The sequence below is a fragment of the Pomacea canaliculata genome, linkage group LG1 (genome assembly GCF_003073045.1).
Source record: "Pomacea canaliculata isolate SZHN2017 linkage group LG1, ASM307304v1, whole genome shotgun sequence".
Lineage (NCBI taxonomy): Eukaryota > Metazoa > Mollusca > Gastropoda > Architaenioglossa > Ampullariidae > Pomacea > Pomacea canaliculata.
In genome coordinates, this window is record NC_037590.1 from 24,847,331 (window position 1) to 24,865,618 (window position 18,288).

Consider the following 18,288-nt stretch of genomic DNA (forward strand, 5'->3'; position numbering starts at 1 on the left):
TCCATAGCATAGAGTTGAGAGCTTGTAGCTTTAACTGAAGAGAGTGAAGAAGTATTGTGACATGTTCACATTTGCGAGTCCAGAAAACGAGCTGAGTTATGTGGACTTTCTGAAGCTTGTGGACAGGCCTGATGAGAAGAGGGGACAGGGAAGGAGGTCTGGTGTACCCGGGTCCGCCGCTGTGAAGGGGGCCCGGCCTTGGTCAGTAGATGTTTTTCTCTTTTCTCTTTCTTTTAAAGCTGACAGAACATTCCTCACTATGGAGCGGGGTACTACAACTTTGATCCTTTAATGTTGTTTCCTCATTTACTAACCACTCTTGAGTAAACAACTCTATGTTCAGGTAGTGATGTAAATCCTTGTGCACTTTCCTAGTGTTTGCTGTCTATATTACGTTATTGAATGAAATGTGTAGATATTGACAATCGAATTGTAAGCATATTATATACTGGGAAAATATTTGATGATTAAAATTAGAAAGGGGCAAGAATCAGAGATTGTCTACCCAGGGGCCCGTGCTGGCTCTCTCTCGGCGGCCCTGCTTGTGAATAAGGTACTGTGGACAGCCAGCAAGAAGAGAGCTGCAGTAGTCTTGTTTAGACAGAACAAATGAGCAGATGAGAATTTTGGTGGTTGAGATGGACAGAGTATAACGAATGGAGCTGATCTTCCAGAGCTCATGGTCTGCATGAACTAGAGTTCTGGCACTGTTTCCTGGGAAAGGTAAGGAAGCCAAAGAATTGCGGCCCGGAAAGAAGTTTCAAACACATTTCTCCCCTACCACCATAAGGTCACGGTACTACTTTTGTCTTTACTTTGTACATGTACACCCTGTCACAGTAATGGGAGAGAACCTCACTCCTTCAAAACGCAAGAGTTCCTTTCCCTTGTCCAGGGGATGTAACTCTGTTTTTGTGTGGCGAAGTACTTCCGGCTAGGCGCTCATTTCAAAAGCGCTGGAGATATTTCGTTTACTGCACTGAGTTTGAGAAACATTATAAAAACTGGCTGCCATGGCAGACCACGACGAGATTGATGATTATTTTATGCATTTTAAAGATCATAGACTAAAGACTTTCAAAAACTGGCCCTTTGAAGATGGTTCGTGTTGCGCAGAAAAGGTACTTCAAAATGTTTCCTACATTCAGTTTTCGACGGTCACACTGCTGTGTGTTTGGGTGTAGTTGACAACAGAACTGTTCTAGGCTTCAGGGACAGGAGACCAAACTGACTAAATGAAAAAACACCAACTTAGATCTTGACTGCAAATCATGACGATCAAATGAACTTCAATATTTATATTTTAAGTTGTCTTCATTTTACGGTACTAAAGTAAGTGAGGAACCCAGAACGTAAATAAGATGCGGATAAGCTACAGGAATTATTATTATTACTGCTACTATACAATGCTTATTAGTCGTAGTCGAAGTATTGTGAACCAGAACGAGAAGAAAGATTATTTGAAGGCTGTTGGGAAAAATAGTCACTATTGATATAACATATCAATGATAATACATATATTTTGGCTATAATACGCACATCATAGAAAAGGTGGAAATTATATTTGAGCATATCAAAGTGTAGTGTAGGTAAATATAATCCACATAGCCATACTAGACCAACTTGTGCTACTTGGCTGTTGCAAGTGAAAGTTCCTGGTGTCCTATGAGTGTAGCAATCCTACTTCAAATAAAGTCATTGGTTTTGTTCTCTATATGAGATCTGGAGCAGCTTTCTCGGGCCCCTCTTCTTGAATGCATAGATTCTCCTCTCCATATCAGCAAAAGGCTCAACATTTCACGTCCATAAGGCAGGATCAGTACCACAAGGGACCTGTACTTGTAGTGGCAATTCTGATGTGCCTGTGTATATGTGGTTGTGAATGAGGCACATTTGATTAGGTTTTACACAATTCTTATTGTGAACAGTTTTAGCTCTCAGAGCTCACTAATTTACTTAGTGAACCCTCTTATGAGGACTTTATAGATTTCTCAGTATCCTTTGAGAGCAAAAAGAATAAAAAGGAAAACACTGGATGATAAATTATGTACTAAACTGCTGCAGGTGCATTTTCTCATTAAAATGTATTATAGCTCAACTCTTTAGCGGTTTGTCTGTCTATACATTTAATCATCTGGGTTTTTTAAAAAAAATGCCTATTCTATAAACTAATCTATTATTAATATTACTTCATTCCTCAACCTTTTGCACTTGCTGTTTGGCAGCTGGCAGATGCTGGTTTCTACCACATTGCAACTGATCAATCCCCCGATGCAACACGATGCTTTGCCTGCTACAAGGAGCTAGATGGATGGGAGCCCAATGATGATCCATGGTAAATTTAGTTCCTACAGCTTGATTATTAGATATTGACCTAAGTATCTACTCTATAACACCAACCAAAATTTGGAGTTTGTTAATCTACTGGCTCAATAGCCTGATAACACAGCTCCTCCTTGTTAAGAATTTCTATGATCATCGTTTTTGTTGTGGCGGAAAGACATTAAAATCAAGAGTTTAAATATATTAAGACATTTGCCCTTCTATTTTTGTCTTAGAAATATACCAGAGTATAGCAGATTAAAGCTATGAGTGTCAGCCTTGTGTTTTGAAATCAATTTAAAGGGATTGTCACATCCTTAGAGGAAAGTCATGCAATAGCATAGCTCTATGACAAAGAAGAAAAATGCTTGATTTTTCTTATGTTACCAAACAGCAATAGAAGTAGAATTTCAAAGAAAGAATTCTCCCACTTTCTTTAGGGCGTAACTAAGTGCTCATTCCAAGTTTCATATCTGGAGAACAATAAAAGCTTCAGTAATTTCTGCAAGAAACTATAACATTGTTACTTTCAGGTGCATTCTTATTTTTATAGCATTTATCTATCTACATATACTATTTCTTATATTTCTTTGTTTTGGGATAGTAAAAGCAGTCACTCATTGGCAACTTAATTGTTAATTTACAGGCATGAGCACAAAAAGCACTCCCCATCCTGTGCATTTCTCAAGATGGGCATGGCTGTAGAAGAAATGACCGTACAAGAATTAATGAAACTGGAAATCAAACGTCAAGCATGCAAAATGGTGAACTATGCTCCCCACCACCACCGCTTTACAGATTCTTTAGCACTGCCCATCTCACCATCTGTCTGCTCAACATTTTAGCCAGATGCCAAGTCTGGAATAAACCTGGGCAATTGGCATTACAATAAAAATACATTAACACCAAGTTTATGATGAGTTTTCATTGTTGCAACTTGTGCAGCAAGAAAATAAAAATATTTTTACACCAAGTTTATGATGGACTTTCATTGCATTTAAATACAGTTGTTCAGGAGCTCAAAAATGTTCCCATTATGTGAAGACCAGCATGACTGGCATCATAGGTAGTCAATGATAAATGGGATGTGATGAGAGAACTTCTCTTTGATGAATTAAGAAATGGAACTGTACATCTTGTTCATCTTCAAAACTTTCATACTAATAGCAGAATAGGAAAAAAAAGCCCTTATGTCTGCATTACATCAAAATCCACGTTTTATTTTAAAAGCTTTCTTTAAGAGCATGACAAAATATCACTTTTTAACTAAAGAGAGTGGTATTAAATTTGTGCTCTTATCTTTTTTATTTCCAGCTAACCCTGTTTTATATGTGTTTCAGACAAAAGCTGTTGATGCCAAGATCAAGGAATTTGAACTGCAATGTGAGGAAGTGCGAAAAGAGATGAAGGCATTGTTGTAACAGAATGAGTCACTTGTTCATTTTCATGATACTGCTCTTGGTTAATCTATTTCCTATGTGTTTGTATGTGTAAGTGAAACATTATTTCTAACTGCCAAAGTAAATGTACATGCACAAAACTTTGGGTTTTTTTTATTTGTAGTTGAAACATTAGATCATTCTCAATACTACTAGTTCGGTAAGCTTATAGCAGGTCAGATTATAGCATTTTTAATTTGCTGATTTCCTTCAATTTGGCAAGTGATTAGATTAAAAGAGCAAAACATATTGAAAGTATTAGTGTAAATTGACATCTAAATCTTACAAGCTTGTATAATTTTCAGAAAAAATAAACCTAAATATTGGTCAAAGACTATTAAGTTATTTTTGTTCCCAGTTGTTCCAAATCAAGTCATTGACTTTCCTCATGTCATTTGAGATCACTGTTTTGGCAATGGTGACGTTGAAATTTTATAGTATAATCATTCCAAATATTTTTAACCATTCATTCATTACTTGTACCTTGTGTTGGTAAAATTATTTGTTATATACCTAATTTGGGAGCAAAAGGGTTAAAAGAGTAAGCAAAACAAAGAACTTCTGTACCAAAAGGAACATGAGAAATGATAAAATCAGGCTCTTTAGTAATGCTTTTGACTTGACCATTTTGAGTTTATCAGAAATGTTTTAGCAGACTGCCGGCAGCAAAGATTTCAGTTAGCCTTTCTCAGGTACCATGTTTGATTCCACTTTGTTGCATGACATTTAACTGTAAGAATTATGGTAGGCAAGGGACCTTAAAATGTTTGTCTTTTGGCCTTGTTTTCAATTTTTAAGAAGTATTTACAAAGGACTTGCTGTTTGCACAGTGATAAAAAGGCTGCTGATTTGTATAGCCAGTGTTGCCCAAAACAACAAATCAAAATGTATTCTTTTGTATATTGTATGAATAAATTAGTTTAACTAAAATGTAGCATTATTTGACTGTATATCATGTGAGGATGCAGTGTGATCTAGCTTTAGCAAACAAGTGTCTAGAACAAGAAGTAAGAAAACACTTAAGTCTTTGCAAATATGCAAGCTTGGTGCCAACAAAATACTAAGCACAAGGAGTTTTGTAAAAAGATTGTTTATTATAAAAATATTTACAGAAATATATTTTTTAAAGATAACCATAGACTCTTGATTAAAAGAACACTTGGCAAATTCTCAAGTTTAATGTCTACAGTCTCCAAAATAAGCTTAAATCTTGAATTTGTATAGATCTTAACTGATACCCTAATGTGCCTAATTGTTCTTGTTAAATTATTCTTGTTTAACAATGTAACAGACTTGTTGGTATGGCATATATCTGTCCCTGAAATTTGCATGTCTTAAGTAGTGTAAAAAAGTTTTTCACAATACATAATTGACATTAGTCAGCAGATTAAAGACATCAATACAAAAGAATAATTTTTTTCAGACACATGCACAGACATTCCAAGTTTTTTAACAATGTTTCTCTCTTGTATTTGTTGGCACTATTAATATCTTGCCAAAGATAAAACTAAAAGGATTACACTAACCTGGCAATCAATGAATCATTCCTTCTGAAAAAATTCAATTTATTCCTGCCAGGTTTTACTTGATGCAAAGCATCTGTTTCTTGGCCTTCTCAAATGGCCACTTGAAAACAGCACACATCAGCTCTATGGGTTGGACAACTAGCAACAAAATGTTCTTGCTACCACAGCTAAAAGTGGAATCTTTAGTATACTACATGGTTAACAAAAATTAACTGCTCAACAGTGCAAGATGCACACTGCAAGCAAGATGTCAATATTTTAGCTGTTTTGCCCATTTTAGTAGAGAATTAAGAAATTGAAACAATGGATGTAGCAGTTACTTCAGTATTAAACTGAAAATGATCTACAAACATTGAGTCAAACCGATCTGTCAACAGACTTTGATATTGTGATGGAGAAGTTTGCTGCAAATCTTCAATTTATGGGAACACTAGACAACAAAGGTATACCTTTGTTGAAGGAGAGCTTAAAAGAAAAACTTACAAATGTTCACTTTAAACAATTATTTACATGTTTCTACTTGACTTGTACTCATCCCTTGCAATTTATGTTCTTTATGTGGAAGGATACAAGGCCAAAAAAAAACTACACAAATTGTTTATTGCTAAACAGATGAACATTAAAGACGATGCAATGGTTACATGCACATTAAAAGGTATGCAAAATAAAGAAATATTTGGAATGTACAAAAAAATCCATGGCAGGTGAGTAGAGATATCAGTTGTAGTCTTTAAAAAAAAAACTTGTTACAATTCTTCAATCTTATATTTTTCATGCTGGTGAAGTTACAAGTAACTGTACTGGCGAGGAGAAAGATTGGTCAGTTATTTAAATTATCTTACTTCAAGTCAAATTCTGTCAGGAGTGGGTATCTGTAAATGCTTATACAGTATCAAATTCCTTATGCTTTGTTTTTATTTACAAGATCTGTCTTCTTCACCCCTCTCTTTTGATATATATATATGGGTGTGTGTGATTTTGGTGGAGTGTTTTCTACAAACTTCAAATGCAGTAAGACATCTCAATTATTATCTTCCAGTCTGGAAGTTTCAGACCCTAAATTTATGTGGTAGTAAATGTCTCCTAGGTGACAACACAAAGGGAGCAAATCTTTTGACCTTCTACAGCTCAGACTCTGACTCCTTGCTGACATCCAGCTTGACCTTGTTCATCCTGAAAACATGTGAAAGTGTTGACAACTTTATATGACATTCATCCTCTACAATCATTGAAGTCACAAGCATCATAATGTCACATAAAAAAACATCATGTCACTGTCCCCTAGTGTTTTCAATATTATTTTTTCATTATTATTAGTCGGTATGGAGAGTGTGACCACTTTGGTTGTGATGCTGCGCTATAAAAGGGATCAATTAAAATAAGAAAAAGTTCACAGACAAGAAAATTTGACCGAAAACCTAATATAATCAATGCGTAAAAGAATCTGCTGAAAGTACTTCAAAATATCAAGTCTCCTATGCACACCATCAAAGATTATTTAGTTATTGGACACCATGCAACTTACACATCATCAGGTGACCTCTCAGCAAAGCGTGGTGGACCTCGAGGCTGTCTTCCTTCACGAGGAGGGCCACGCTTCTCTTCCTCAGGTGACGGTCTACGCTGGTCGTCTGGGGGGCCCCGACGATCATCTCGAGGAGGACCACGACGATCATCTCGAGGAGGACCACGACGATCATCTCGAGGAGGGCCACGACTTTCATCCCTTGGTGGGCCACGACTTTCATCCCTTGGTGGGCCACGGCGATCATCTCTTGGTGGGCCACGGCGATCATCCCTTGGTGGGCCACGCCGGTCATCAGGAGGTGGACGTTTATAGTCTCCAGGAGGTGGGCCTCTGCGTCCCTCAGGAGGATACTCTCGATAATCTGGTGGAGGCCTACGGCGTTCATCATCAGATGGTCTTCAATTAGAAGGCAAATTATTTATAATTTTTTTTATTATTGTTGCTTTATATTAAAAAGCACATAAATAGCAAATGAAGATTATGCATCCACATTGACTATGATGTCTTCTAATCATAAGGAACTGAAGCCACATCCAAATGCACAAAATCAGTATTTTCACAGAGTTTTAATGGTAGCATCTGTGTATATACAATATATATATCAATATTTCCATGTGTTTTAGCATAACATTTTAATAACCTTATAAACACAAAAAATTCAATATCCCTTTTCAGAAGACACAAAACTTCAAAGAAATGCTAGATCTGCAAAGGTTAGCATATCAAAAATCTCTCAAGATATTTATTTCCAGATCAATTTAAAATTTAGTCTAAAATTTACCTTCCACCTGGAGGAGGACCCCTGCGGCGTTCATCTGGATGTGGGCCGCGTCGTCTGTCATCAGGTGGTCCACGACGGTGGTCACCATGGTGCCTGTGGGGATCTCCTGGTCCTTGTCGGTAGGCCTGATTGTGGTGACCACGGCGATCAGTTCTGGCAAGGTTGGTCTAAATAGTGGAAAAATAAGTGTTTATAAAGTGACAAAGATTACCACTGAAGTACAATTTCAAATAATGGTTCTTGCACAGTCCACATCTAAACATGATTCTACCATTTACCTTTATTCAGCTGTAGACTTAAATCTCTGACTGCATGACAAGTCACACTTGGTGATAAGACCTACATATGGCCCAGCTTAAAATAGTTTGCAATTAACTTAAAGAGCACATCAGATTTTTATTCCTCCTCTTGGTCAGTGATATTTTCAATATCCTAGAATATTTCTTTCAGTCGCACAATTAATACAAATTCAAGGTTTATTTCTACAAGATCACCGATGTTAAGACAGGAAAAAAGTTACGCATGTGTAAGTGATCCTTCCCCTACCATCCGCCCACACAATCCCACAGTGCCATAATTTATAACCCACATTAAAGGGAAAAACTCCTCCTGATAAGCAGTTACATGTACATGTAATATTACAGAGTTACTGTGGCTACATGTACAGATGTGTCTCAACTGATTGTATACCATAGAGTATGCCTCCGACCGTGGCATAATGCTCTTGTGTGGTGTGGTACCAGACTTCAAGTCACTCCTGGAATGACACATTTTTCCAAATACATTAAAATATGCAAATTAAAATAAAAATGTCCAATCGAAAGCTTAAATTTTATCAATATAACTTAAATATTAATAAAATTTAATAATAAAATAATGGTGGTGGTAATCACAATGACCAGTTCACAAGCTGCTTTTCAACATATAGAAAAATTGTTAATCTTAACATGCATATGCAATTTACTACAAGCAATTTCTTTAAAAGTCAATGAAAAAAAAAATGTCGATCATGGGAACATACTTCATTTCATGCTCATGGACCAGGTCATCCTTGTGTACAGCAGCAATCCCATAATCTCCAAGTGGATGAAACTGCATATTAAAGATGGCTAAACTTCAAAGCAATGCTAGTAAAACATCAGGATTTCAAGTTATAGACAACAAACTCAATTATGGGTAAAAACCATGTATCTCACATCTTCAGATTTAAAAATTGATGAGATCTTCTCCATTACCAAGCAGTAAATTTGTAGTATGCATTTGAAGTAAGCATGCATTTGCATTTGAAGTAAGCATGCATTTGTACTTGTAGTAAGCATACATACGTAGAATGCATGCAATAAAATCAGTATGCATGTTAATTGTTATATATCTCATAGCCACTCCAGTATGGCTAAAGTTTAAATTTATTTCATGCAAATGAAGTCTGCTAAAGCGTAATTTTCAGTGCTGCTGATCTCTTTTAAAAGTTTCAGGCTTCAACTGTGTATAAGAATTGTGTGTTGTGCATTTTATGTGTGCACATGCACTTGCATATACTTATTATATATATCTCTCAACAGGAAATTGGGGTAGGGGGTAAAAACCATGTGCTCCCCGATTATGGAGAGGTACTGCATCAAAAATGCTCACCATTGTTATTTTAACTCTTTAATTATATTCTCTTATCAGTTAAGTGCTTAATCTAATATCTTAACCTTTTTAAAAATAATTAGAATAAGAATAATGCTCATCTACTTATCAATTTCAAGTTAAGATCATAACAATTAAATAAAATATATCAGAGAATAACTGCACATTTTGAGTTTAATGTTTCTGTCCCATTAACAGATTTGTAAGTGATAGTAAGATGAGAGAATTACAGGCAAAAAAAATATATATAACTTTACTAATCCTTTGCTTGTGCATTTCCGGGTTGAGGCGACACAATACTTACATACAATTCCCTTCGGAAGCGATTAGAACGCCTTGTGGCCACAGTCACGAGATAGGTGGCCCCTCCACAGCAGAACAAGAACAAAATAAAGAAGAATGGGCCGACAAACTGATTATTCCAGTCCCAGAAATAAACAAATTGCATTCGCAAAGCTACCAGCAAAACGCCAATAATAAAGCTGATGAAGCCCACCACGGCCAGACCTATGGCGATGTTGGTCGGTAGCCTGCCGGGGCCCAGGGCGATGGAGTTCAAGTCCGAGCGAATTTCAGACTGCACATAGGCATGGTGTGCGTCTATGGTATCCTTGTCCAGCAACTTCTCCTTCATGGTGATGGTTTTGCCACACTACTTGCGAAAAATAAAAACGTCCTAACCTAGATAGGACGCCATTGGTGTCGCGCGCACTTCCGAGTGTCCCGTCAACCTTTGCGGTGACAGTTACCTGCGCGCTGGCTCTCACCTGCCTCACCTGGGGTATGCAAGCGAAAGCAGCAGTTGCTTCCCTTGGATTGGGCGGTCCGGTGGCGCAGCGGTTAGCGCCTGTCACCAATACAGGCAAGGTTGACGGTCCTCGGTTCATGTCTCGTCTCGGGCACGCTGTTCTTTCTGTGCAAGTGACATCTATTTACAGGGCTGACTGCCTTGCCGTGATATAGCCTTAGTTGCTGGCTCGGCGTAAAACAACAGTTCTCCATCTCCCCTCCCCCCCCCATTGCCCTCGGGTTGATTGGTACACTATGTGACTTGCCAGCAAGGAGCGCCCGGCAGTGCAGTGGTCATGACACTCGTTTGTCACCATTGCCCAGCGGTGTAGAGAGGAGCCCGATTTTGAGGGTGGGGGGGACTCCATGCTGACAGTGAACGAGGTTCACATTCTTGTCCTCGCAGTATCTTTTTTAATTTTTTTTTTTAAGGGGACGGCCGCCCCCATTCCCTCCCTGGTTCCTACGCCACTGCAGCAGTAAGAGGCCTTGGGTTCAGATCTCGTCTCGGGACACTCTCTGTTCGCAGTGCTGGGCGTCCGGGGGGGGGGGGGGTTTCTGGATACGACGGTTTCCTCGACCCTTCCCTACCCCAGTAGACCGAAATCATCTCGTTGGAAACACTTTCCTACTAAGCCACCAAGCAACCAACCGTATAAGCTAATAAATTTGGGTATTACTGGAAAAGTTCTGGTATTTCAGCAAACAAGAAATCATAAAAATCGTGACTCGCGGACTGCAAGTATGGAACACACATGGTACTGTTAATTAAGTTGCTTTGAAATAATTACAGCTTCGTAGCCTGTTACAGAAAATGCAGCCATTGAGAGAGAAGGTTGTACTGGCGGCAGTGAGGGCGATGAGTGAGGTGAAGAGAAACGATATCAAATGACAAAGATGTGATTAGTCACGAACTGTTCTGCTACAATGAAAGGAATTGAGCTCCTCAACCTACATTTTTTATATGAGTTTTTAAGTAGTGTGGTCATTTTGTAGAAATAATCATGTTTGTTTGTAGCTAAAGAATAAAACCGCTTTCAATCTCACATGTATAACATTATTCAGTTTGATAATGAGAATTTGTTTATTGGCCAAGTGACACTCCACTCGAAATGACTTGATGATTTACACATCATTCAGTTTATCCAGGTAGTTTATCGAGGTATATAGCTCTCAACTTTCCAGATATACAGCGTTTAGTTTATCCAGTGTGTATATATATACATATCCTTCAGTTTATCCAGTTCTACAGTTTTGTTTCGATTCTTGTGACGTCGCTAAGTGCGTGCTGTCTGTTAACTTCCATGAACCATGTAACGGACATGCTTGGTTGATCAAACGTTTTCAGCAGCTTTTTCCAATACCTACACAGTTTCGACAAGTCGATAAACCGCCAGGAGAATCAGACGACGACGACGACTATGATGATGATAACGCCGATAACAAAGACTGAATCAGGTTTTCATTTAAACCCTGACATGCCCCGCTGTACATCATTTAAACCCTGGTATTCATCCATCCACGTCTCGCTGTACATCACAACAAAACAAGGGATTCACTTGTATAAAACATCCAGTTTATTTCACATACAAACCTTAAAAAATCTATTTGCATATTGTGTAAACATAGCGAAGGGGGGAGGGAGAGCTACACGAGCAAAGCTCGTCAGTCACTCAGAGAGAGCGGTGACACGGACACGCAAGCAGTCTATCAGATAGGACAGCGCAGCCTCCATCTCCATCAATACTGGCAATATGCACAATACCGGCAATATGCATCAATACTGCAAACTTGCAGATGAAACGAGTGACAAGAGCCTCGTGCTGTTTCCCTTGAAATGCGATAGCCGTTAATCTTAATGATAACTGCTTGATTACTTGCTGCAAAGATGATACAATTTAGAATCAGTTATTGCAGGATGTTGGAACTGCCGACTGGGAATAACAGTAACTGCTTGAGTAGTTGTATGTGTGCTGTAGATGTTGTCTACAATGTCACTTCAAATGCAGCTCACCTGTCGTCCGATGTATGTAACAAAGACTTTATCTTGCAATGCTCGCTTGTCATAACGGCCTGACTGTCGTGAAACGAGGACAACATTTTTTTCTCCCTATCCGAAACGGTGCCAGAATAAATGTCAGTAAATGTTTCGATGCTTGCATGGACAGAGGATGAGCTTTTTCTCTGACACTCAGCAAAAGTGAGAAGTTGTCGAGCGTTCTAATTGTTGGTCCTAGATGGTAAGCACAGTGGGGCATCACGGGTAGTGGGGGGTTGCAAGGGGTCGACTACACATCGAAGAACAGTTTCGGGAGGGCGATAAGAGATATTAATTGTGCAATGGAGATTTCTTTCGGCATCGACCAAAATTAACTGAAATTCAGCTTAGTAGAAAGGCGAGTAACACCTTTATTTGTACAGGTGAAGATTAAGAAAAAGTTGTAGGTGTTGACCGATGTTAAAGTATTGTGACATCCTTGCAAGCGAAATTTTTTTCAGCGCAAAAAAACATTCCTCAGGATTTCTTGATTTTGATGAATTCTATATCTTACTTTCACATCGAATCACAGTTCCTTCGAGTCGACAAAAAGTCGATTAAAAAAAAAAGAATACTTGGGTAAGACAGTAGTTGTGGAAGACATGAAAAGAAAGCTGTAAACTTTTACTAACCGATGAGCGTGTGTAGGGATGTAATTGGTGTTTTACACCGAGCCAACAACTAAGGCTGTACCGCGGCAAGGCAGCCAGCCCTGTAAACAGACGCCACATGCAGAGAAAAAAACAACGTGCCCGAGACGAGAGCTGAACCCAGGACAGCCAACCCTCACTGTATTGGTGGCAGGCGCTAACCGCTGAACCACCGGACCGCCTGGTACAAACCCAGGGCATGTTCGTTGACAGTCAACGCATAACTGCATACTATAGGAGACACAAGTCATTCTGACATCAACAAGATGACAGTAACATGTAACTGCATGCTACACAGGACACACGACATGTTGACAGTAACAACATGGTAGAGACATATATAACTGCATACTATGCGAGGTGCGTGTCATCTTCATGACTATAATACTTTCCAAACAAGTTCGTTCAGTGTGGATTTTGACACATACAAAATCTGGGCCTGAGCGTTTAGTAAAAGGAATATGTCGTTGCAATGCGTCCATTCATTGTGCAGCGAATATCTCAACTGTATCTTAGTATCAGACTCTTCAAGTCAAGCAGTTGTCTGTCTTGAACCCTTTCTTTTGGCTAACACGATGGTTACAAAAACAATATTGAAGTTGGTAGCTCCAGCTAGTCAACTCAACAATCCAGCCGGCTTTCGTGGGGCTGACTTTTCTTTTACAACCGTCTGACGAACGGTCGTGCTGGTCCACCGGTGACAGTCGTAGGGGCCAACAAGTGGAGGAAGCGACTGACGAGGTTGGTCACTTAGGTCTGTCTTGAACGACGATATGCATGTCATGTACAGTATGACCACTCCATTCTTTTGTCAAATGTTTGTTGTCTCCCTGCCTTTGCATCGCCCTCCCTTCAAGAGACTCCGAAGGACGATTGAACGCAGTGTCGTGTCGGTGATGCGGACTTCACCGTTGCTCTGTCCTCTCTACAAGTCGTACGACAGGTTGGTTGATACAGATAATGTATTATTTTAATATGAACTGTCTATTGCTCTCTTGTCAGCTGGAAATGTCTTGACATTCCTGCCTATCGTCTTCCATGAGCAATGTGATTCGTTCCTCTGTAAGCACCCATGGCCCCACAACGCGTACACAGGAAGTTCACAACAGCGGATCCTTTATTCCACGCATGCGTACTCCTGATAAAATGGCGAGTCCTGGCATCACGATCTCAACTTCCTGCCTAGATAACCAAACATCAACCAGGCCTGTGCTGGTTATTGTAAAAGATAAACATAAAGCCGACACACGTGATGCCATAATCAACTGATTAGTCGCTGTTTTTCGAAGATAGCGATGGTGGGTGGAGTGGTAGATATTTTCCTGACACCCGTGAAGACACCCTGTAGACATCCATCAGAAAGTTTCGCTTAACCTCTATGAGGCACTGACCCAGCACGTGACGGAAATGACCCGTAGCCAGTTTGCGCATGCGCAGTGCATGTTTGGAGTGGATATCTCAGCGGTAAGTTGACATCATCGTGACGACCGTGCAGTCCCTCCCAGTGAGCGCCGCTTGACACTCACTTCTATGCCTTCTGCTCGTGCGAGGGTTTCACAAAAACCTGCTCTCTCCTTTATATACACAATAACACAAAAACCAGCATGGCGACATTCATCAAGTTCATTCATTCGTCCTCTTTTTCGTTCGTTTGATTCATCCTTCGTGTTACCTTCATCCCATGCAGCGTCTCATCCCTATACTGTATGTCAAAACGGGATCAAGTTATTTTGGCATTACCAGATTTTGACATTCTTTACATTTTGATAAAGTCTCTGTAATACAGGAATGCTAATAAAGGCTTTGATAATAATTTAAAGTTAAACACACTTATGGTCTAGCTGATGCTAGGTTAGACGATCTGTGTGTCGGGTGTGTGGGAGTGTTAGGAGGTCGGAGGGTGATGGTGATGTGGAGCTAGTATGTTCAGTACTCGTGTTGGGGAGTGTGTCTGCACGCTATAGAGCAGCTCCTCTCTTACAACCGTAAAGTTTAGAGGACTTCGGGAGGCCTGCAGAGACAGATCGCAAGACACCTCCCTGGTTAGGGCCAATACCAGCGGCCCATCAGACCCAGGGTTTGCTGCAACAAAAGCTTCGCTCGCGCACGGACTTCAAAGGACGCACAGGACAGCAGGGAGTTGGACACAACAGCTCGCTGTGCCATCAGCCGCCCTCCACCACCGAGCTCTTCGTCACACAGACAGACCGTTATTTGGATTCATTTACGCCAAGAACCAGTCGATGCGGGGGTGTGTGTGTGGTTCGGGGGGGATCCCTGGCTTCTATTGGTGCGGACGGTGTGCGATCGTTAGAAACAACATTTTGCAAGAAATCAGCAGCAGCCTAGCAGTTCTGAGCGCCAAGGACGACCACTGTTTGTGTTGGTGACAGCAATGTTAGCCACTTCGTCTCCTCAAACCGAGACCCTGATCACAAAACATAAGACTTTTCCTGGTTCCAGTACTCGTTGACTCCAAGAAAATCAGCTACACTTGTAGTCAGAATTAACATGATATCGCCATGACAACAACATGGTATCAAGATATCATGACAAAGAGAGAAGAAAGACCGAAGAGTGACGGTCACGTACAAAGACTTACATATCACTATTTCCATCAATAAAGACAATCAGAATTATATATCACTATCAATAAAGACAATAAATAATAAAGGATTTCGTCTGCGTTTTTGCCTTTTTGAGGAGTCATAACAATATCATTTGAAAGACAGGACAGTCGACCTACACCGACATCATGAAACAGGAGGAAGCTACAGGTCGGGGGCGGGGGTATGGAGTATAGTATTCGTTCTTTGTCTGCATGAAGAAAACGGCAATGTTGAAACATGAGATCTATTTTTGTTTGCATGAAAACAAAATTATGTTGTAGCAAGTTGTCAGTTTTAGTTTGGACGCGATTTGATAGTTCGCAGCTCTCAAACAGGTTCAAAGGTCATTATTGCCTTTGTATTCAATTCGTATGGGCAGACTAAAATGCTCACCATCAAACATTAAACTAAAAGAAAAGTGATTTGTCAACAAAACATATTTTTGCAAAAGGTTTACATTAGTAATACGCGTTGTACTTTATTGATACTAAAAGATTAAAGTGATGAGCAGTTTATTTTCAGATTTGAACCACAAGCACAGAGCTTATGATGAAAGGGCCAGAGGCTTTGGTGTCTCAGATAAATATTGCAGCCTGACACTATATAACCCTGATATTAAAAGACACAGTGACAAGATTCTTGAGAAGTGTAGTGACACCTCACCAGCCACCATCGGGGTCAGTAGAAGAATGTGGTGGACCAGACCTAGAAACAGTAGGTACTACAGTATATCCGCGACCTCAGTGTATGGGTGTGTGGAATACAGTCACTAGTGTCACAAGGCCATGTATGAATGAAGCAACATCAACAATTATTATGAAGAAATATTTGTGTACGCAAATTAAATAAAGTCATTATATTTATGAAGAGTTTGTATTTATAATAAATTTGAATACAATTGTAAGTATTACACGTTTCACTGTTCACGACTATACAGAATTACAGCTTGTAAATGCAAACGCTGGTGTTCGATACTTGAGAGCGATGCGATTATTGTTCTTGTTTTTCTAACGATGAGTGGGGCAGTGTTTGTTAATGACATCCTGCTTGCATGTTGAAATAAAACAGCAGAAGAAGAAAGTTCATTTCTATTTAAATATCCACGTTTTTTTCTGTTTTGTTCACGAGAGAGTGCGAGAGAAATGAATGCATAATGAGTTAGCGCGAGAAACAAATTTAGAAGGAACTCAGCGCATGGCACCCGCCACAATTATGACAACAGTCTGGCCTGAGAAGAAGAGATAATACATAACACTTGCTGAGTATCTACACATCACGATCCTTTGAGCCTACCCTGAATCGATGCGCGTGACACAGACCGTTTGTCGACCGACCTGTGTCCTCGCAAGGCGCGAAACATGGCAGCGAGCTGAGCTGTCCACGACACTGAGTACTGCAGCTAGCGACGCACGCGCTCACACACTCGCACACACACGCACTCACACACACACACACATACACACACATGCTCACACACACATGCACGCGCTCACACATTCGCACGCGCGCATACACACAAACGCACTCACACACACACGCACGCGTTGACACACACACACGCACGCGCTCAAACGCACGCGCGTTCAAACACACACACGGCCGTGCACGCCGCACGCGGTATTCCCATCCTATCCTCTGTTTCCATGTGATGCTTTCTTTGCACGGAATCGATAGTTGTAATTGTGTGGCGACTAGTTTGTGCGCAGCGGAGGGAATGGGGGTCGCTCCGTGATAAGACCGAAACAAATTTTATTGCTTTGATACGATTGCTGCAGCCATTGCAAGCCATTTGACGGCCGTGAGGGAGCAGCGAGCTGTGCAGGTGTGTGGAGGCGTGCACGAGCGGGGGAGCAGCGCAGCTCCCACCCACTCTTCACCAGCACAGTCATCCGGGTCACTGGCACCCGACCCTCCCGCCATCCCCAGTACTGCTGTACGTCTTAATCACCTTCTGGCCAGCATCAGCCGAAATCATTAATTTTTGTGTGAAACAGCGGGAAATGGCGTAAGATGACCCGGCACGGACCGCTCGCCAGACACTTGTTGACTGCCAGCCCGAGCTCCGCAGTCAAGAGGAGAGCAATCTTGACGAATGACCATTCCTTTCATGTCGCGGCGCGTGCCCCAGGCTTCTATCGCGTGCTCCAGCTTCCAGAAAAATTGATTTTGTGAAGCAGTCCTCTTGGGTTCGATCGATCTGAACAGATCATTAGCTTCAGCGGCGGAGAACCGCACCAGAAACAGTTATTTACGTAAAGAGGTCAGGTTAATCTGTGACCTCAGGAAAATTTTGTCCGTTTTCTTTCTTACCCCTTACCCCCTTACCTCCCTCATCCTCCATTAATGACAAGTAACAGCTGCAGTCGATGGGGAAAAGTGGCCGTTACCAGCAAAAGAGTTGTCTTTTGGAGTTATTCCATTACATCTATGATGTCGACATTACATCTCTGGTATCACATCATTATAAGAAAGGAATGGAAGAATGGATGAATAAAAGCGGGACGGTGAAAATCTCATCTTACTACTGGACACAAGACACAGCAGTCAGACAATGTGAATGTGGGGACTCATCTCATCTCATGACCGTGTGCTTAGGAGTAGTAGACATTTTCTTACTGCTGTCCTTGTGCGACTTATCGTGATTACTTACTGTCTGTTAGTATGAAGCAAAGGGCGAGTGGAAATATCACAGCCTACTGTTTCTCTCTGCTTGTCATGTTCCCAAGCGTTTTGTAAAACAATGACCACTGTGTTGTGGTGCTTGAGTATAAACAAAATGTCTCCCATAACAGTGATAAATAATTAGTCTTAATGACAAGATGAAGGTTGGTGTCGAAAAAAATGGCATTGGCTAATTAGTTGTAAATAAATAGCAGTCACGCTGAGTCAACGGAGCGAGTCCGACTGGTGAGACAGGAGCGAACTGCAGTTTAGAGGGTTGGTGGGGGTGGAGTGGGGCGACATATGAGCACTG

General features: G+C 40.6%; 2 protein-coding genes across 3 annotated transcripts; one reads left to right on the forward strand and one right to left on the reverse strand.

Moving 5' to 3' along the window:
- Positions 1-913: 913 nt before the first annotated feature.
- Positions 914-4,691, forward strand: LOC112556559 (baculoviral IAP repeat-containing protein 5-like). Its single transcript, XM_025225684.1, has 4 exons — positions 914-1,121; positions 2,226-2,335; positions 2,969-3,086; positions 3,663-4,691. The coding sequence occupies exons 1-4, from the start codon at positions 1,014-1,016 to the stop codon at positions 3,741-3,743; spliced, it is 417 nt and encodes a 138-aa protein (XP_025081469.1). The 5' UTR covers positions 914-1,013; the 3' UTR covers positions 3,744-4,691.
- Positions 4,692-4,835: 144 nt separating this feature from the next.
- On the reverse strand, positions 4,836-9,973 carry LOC112556488 (RNA-binding protein 12B-like). Of its 2 annotated transcripts, none has more exons than XM_025225550.1 (6): positions 9,533-9,973; positions 8,618-8,688; positions 8,287-8,353; positions 7,597-7,763; positions 6,813-7,187; positions 4,836-6,460 (listed from the first exon to the last, which is right to left on the reverse strand). In XM_025225550.1, the coding sequence occupies exons 1-6, from the start codon at positions 9,860-9,862 to the stop codon at positions 6,409-6,411; spliced, it is 1,062 nt and encodes a 353-aa protein (XP_025081335.1). In that variant the 5' UTR covers positions 9,863-9,973; the 3' UTR covers positions 4,836-6,408. The 2 variants fall into 2 exon arrangements, with proteins under 2 accessions (XP_025081335.1, XP_025081326.1); XM_025225541.1 differs by having other exon boundaries at positions 6,813-7,211; positions 9,533-9,972.
- Between the last annotated feature and the right edge of the window lie 8,315 nt (positions 9,974-18,288).

Bases quoted from the DNA above. Each gene is read 5' to 3' on its own strand.
- LOC112556559 (XM_025225684.1), top strand. From the start codon at position 1,014: ATGGCAGACCACGACGAGATTGATGATTATTTTATGCATTTTAAAGAT. The intron at 2,336-2,968 runs GTAAATTTAGTT...GTTAATTTACAG, and splicing joins GAGCCCAATGATGATCCATG to GCATGAGCACAAAAAGCACT. The intron at 3,087-3,662 runs GTGAACTATGCT...TATGTGTTTCAG, and splicing joins AACGTCAAGCATGCAAAATG to ACAAAAGCTGTTGATGCCAA.
- LOC112556488 (XM_025225541.1), bottom strand. From the start codon at position 9,862: ATGAAGGAGAAGTTGCTGGACAAGGATACCATAGACGCACACCATGCC. The intron at 8,689-9,532 runs GTAAGTATTGTG...TTTAATATGCAG, and splicing joins GCTTCCGAAGGGAATTGTAT to TTTCATCCACTTGGAGATTA. The intron at 7,212-7,596 runs GTAAATTTTAGA...TTCTAATTGAAG, and splicing joins GGTCCTCCTCCAGGTGGAAG to ACCATCTGATGATGAACGCC.